General features: G+C 51.4%; 1 protein-coding gene across 1 annotated transcript in view; it reads right to left on the bottom strand.

Annotated features, from left to right (window-relative positions):
• Window positions 1-350: 350 nt before the first annotated feature.
• The window catches only part of Fcgbp (Fc fragment of IgG binding protein), an 85784-nt gene continuing 83641 nt past the window's right edge, over window positions 351-2493 (bottom strand). Inside the window, 3 exon segments of the mRNA XM_029531756.1 lie at window positions 351-519; window positions 614-885; window positions 2053-2436. Of these exon segments, the coding sequence (XP_029387616.1) occupies window positions 510-519; window positions 614-885; window positions 2053-2436 (666 nt within the window). The 3' untranslated portion in view covers window positions 351-509.

The raw sequence follows: 2493 nt of genomic DNA, 5'->3' as shown, positions 1-2493 counted from the left end.
GAATTCATTCTGTTTAAAGGCCAGAGAGAAACTGGGTGACTCACCAGGCTTATAAAGGGTGAGGCTGGAGTCTGTTTGTCTTTCTCTCCCCACCCTTCACCTCTTGTCCCATCCATCCCTTCACCATCCATCCATCCATCCATCCATCCATCCATCCATCCATCCATCCATCCGCGCCTCTAATCATCCATCTGTGGCTCTCAATCTCCCATGTCTCTCCCACTCTGGCCATCTGACTCTTCATCTGCTCACACACCCACACATGCACCTTTTGTTTTCTAATAAGGACTCGTCATCATCCACGTCCCCTACAGTGGGGAGAAAGTTGGGGAGACAGCAGGAGACACACACTCTGGGTCTAGATATTTATTTACTCAATGCTTTCAGGTTTGGCCTCGGTGGCTCAGCAAAGGGGCAGGGACAGGGAAGGGACACACAGGGCACCTTCCAATCACTGTAACTTCTGGGAGGGAGCAGGTCTCGACGCCTTCAGTGCCAGTGGTGACCGATCAGTTGGAACTGCAAGAGACAGACACTTAGCACTTGATCCTGCAGATCCACCCACTCCTCTTTCCCTAGTTCCCAAAGTCTGGCCTCCATCCTCCATCCTCACCATGGGGAGAAGTCCTGTGCTCTCCACGCCTCTATTGAAATTGTCTTCTGATTTTTACGAACATCATTAGTTCGGTCCCCATCAAAGTTTCCACAGGCCCCACACAGCATGGCTGCATGGTCATCACCAACCATCACATCCAGAAGCCCATCTTTTCCGAGCCACACCGTGACCCCAGCCTTCTGGTGGACAAGCATGGAGCCATCGGGCATCTTCCTCACAGACACAGATGTTAACACAGTAGCTGGGAGATCCACTCGGAGACCGTTCACCTGGTGGAGGGGGAGGGGAAATGAAGACGTGAGACTTGAGTGACAGAAGAGTTGAGGGGTCACCAAGGCTGGAGTCCTCGTGCACAGTGATGGTTCAAGCAAAGGGGCAAGTGCTGGAAGAGGGGGGTTACACGGAGGGTCGGAAAGGTGGAGGAGAGCTGGGGTGTGTCTACACACAGCTCACGGTGCTGCTTCATACTGCCCATTGCAGTATAACTCTCAGATTAACTTACTAATATTTCTTTGTCGTCAGAGGGTGGAAGGATGGGTCCTCATGATATTCCGAAGGTACGGGTAAAGCTCCTCAGATCAGACAGACCAGGAAGCAATTGAGTGAATCTGGGGCCACTCTTCAGGTTCTACTTTTCAGGGTGTAATAAGGATTTAGAACTTGTGTTTGACTTCCTTTTTCCATTTGCATCATATCTTCATAACCTCTCGTTGTAATAATTCTTGGCTATCAGTACAACTATGTACTGAGCTCTTAGTGGGGATCATGTGGCCTGGAAATCGACTTGAGGAATCCCAACACTCCATGTGCTACCACCTTGGCTAATCATAGCATCCCACCCCCAGACTAGAAGTGGACAGGTAGGACAGGTAGGACACACTGGCTTAGTGGGATTCGGGCCTGGGACTTTCAGTTTCTGCCGAGGTGGCCAGGGTGCAACAGGTGGTACTTTTCATGAAAACAAAAACAAAAATGACTGTCTAAGAATGAAGGTGAAAGCTAGGCATGTGGGCTCTCCCCTTTAATCCCAGCACTTAGCAAGTAGAGTCAGGTGGAGGATCTGTGTGAGTCCGAGGCCAGTCTTCAGGGACAAGTTTGAAACCTAGAGGTGGAAACTGACAGTGTAGCTGGACTGTCTGGGTCCAGACACTTCTGGGGGCCATCTCTGGGTTTCCCAGATGTTTCCTGTCGCTGCTAACCGGTAGAGTCTGGATCAAAATCAATAGCAAAGCTAGCCTGTGACTTGAATGTAAGAACTCAGGCCAAGGAGAGGGACCCAGGCTGACATGGAGAGACAGGACAAATCCAGAGAAAAGTGCAGAGACCTGGATGGAGAAAACAGACTTCAAGGTCACTGGGGAGACAGGATGTAGGACATCGTGTCAGGGAGAAGGAAAGCGAGGGAAGATGGCCCTGCCCTCTGTGCCCAGGCTTACCCATGTGCCCTTGCTTGGTATCACAGTCACCATGCCATCCTGGAAGTAGATGTGGACCTTGCTCACGATCTTGTCATTGTCATGGCAAGGCTGGACATCAGCAAGCACTCGGTACCAGGGCACATTCTTCAAGAGTCCCGGGCATCGAGAAGAAAGCTCATAGACACCAGGGGCTCTGATAGGATTGAAAGCCCCATCGAAGGTAATGAGGTTGCCACCCACAGAGAAGGTGCAGAGACCTTTGGCTGGCCAACAACCCCGGACTCCAGCCTGGATCTCACAGATGCGGCCAGACGGGCAGCCAGCTTCATGGCATGTCAGACCGTTGTTTGGGGAGCAGAAACAGCGCTCACTGCAGTCTGAGGACATCAGGGAGGAGTTCACCTGTGCACAGAAAGGGAAGGGTGTTATGCATTCACACAGAAAGGGAAGGGTGTTATG

Source organism: Mus pahari, chromosome 1 (assembly GCF_900095145.1).
Source record: "Mus pahari chromosome 1, PAHARI_EIJ_v1.1, whole genome shotgun sequence".
NCBI lineage: Eukaryota > Metazoa > Chordata > Mammalia > Rodentia > Muridae > Mus > Mus pahari.
Note: the sequence above shows the minus strand (reverse complement) of the source record. Positions and strands in the feature narration are given on the sequence as shown.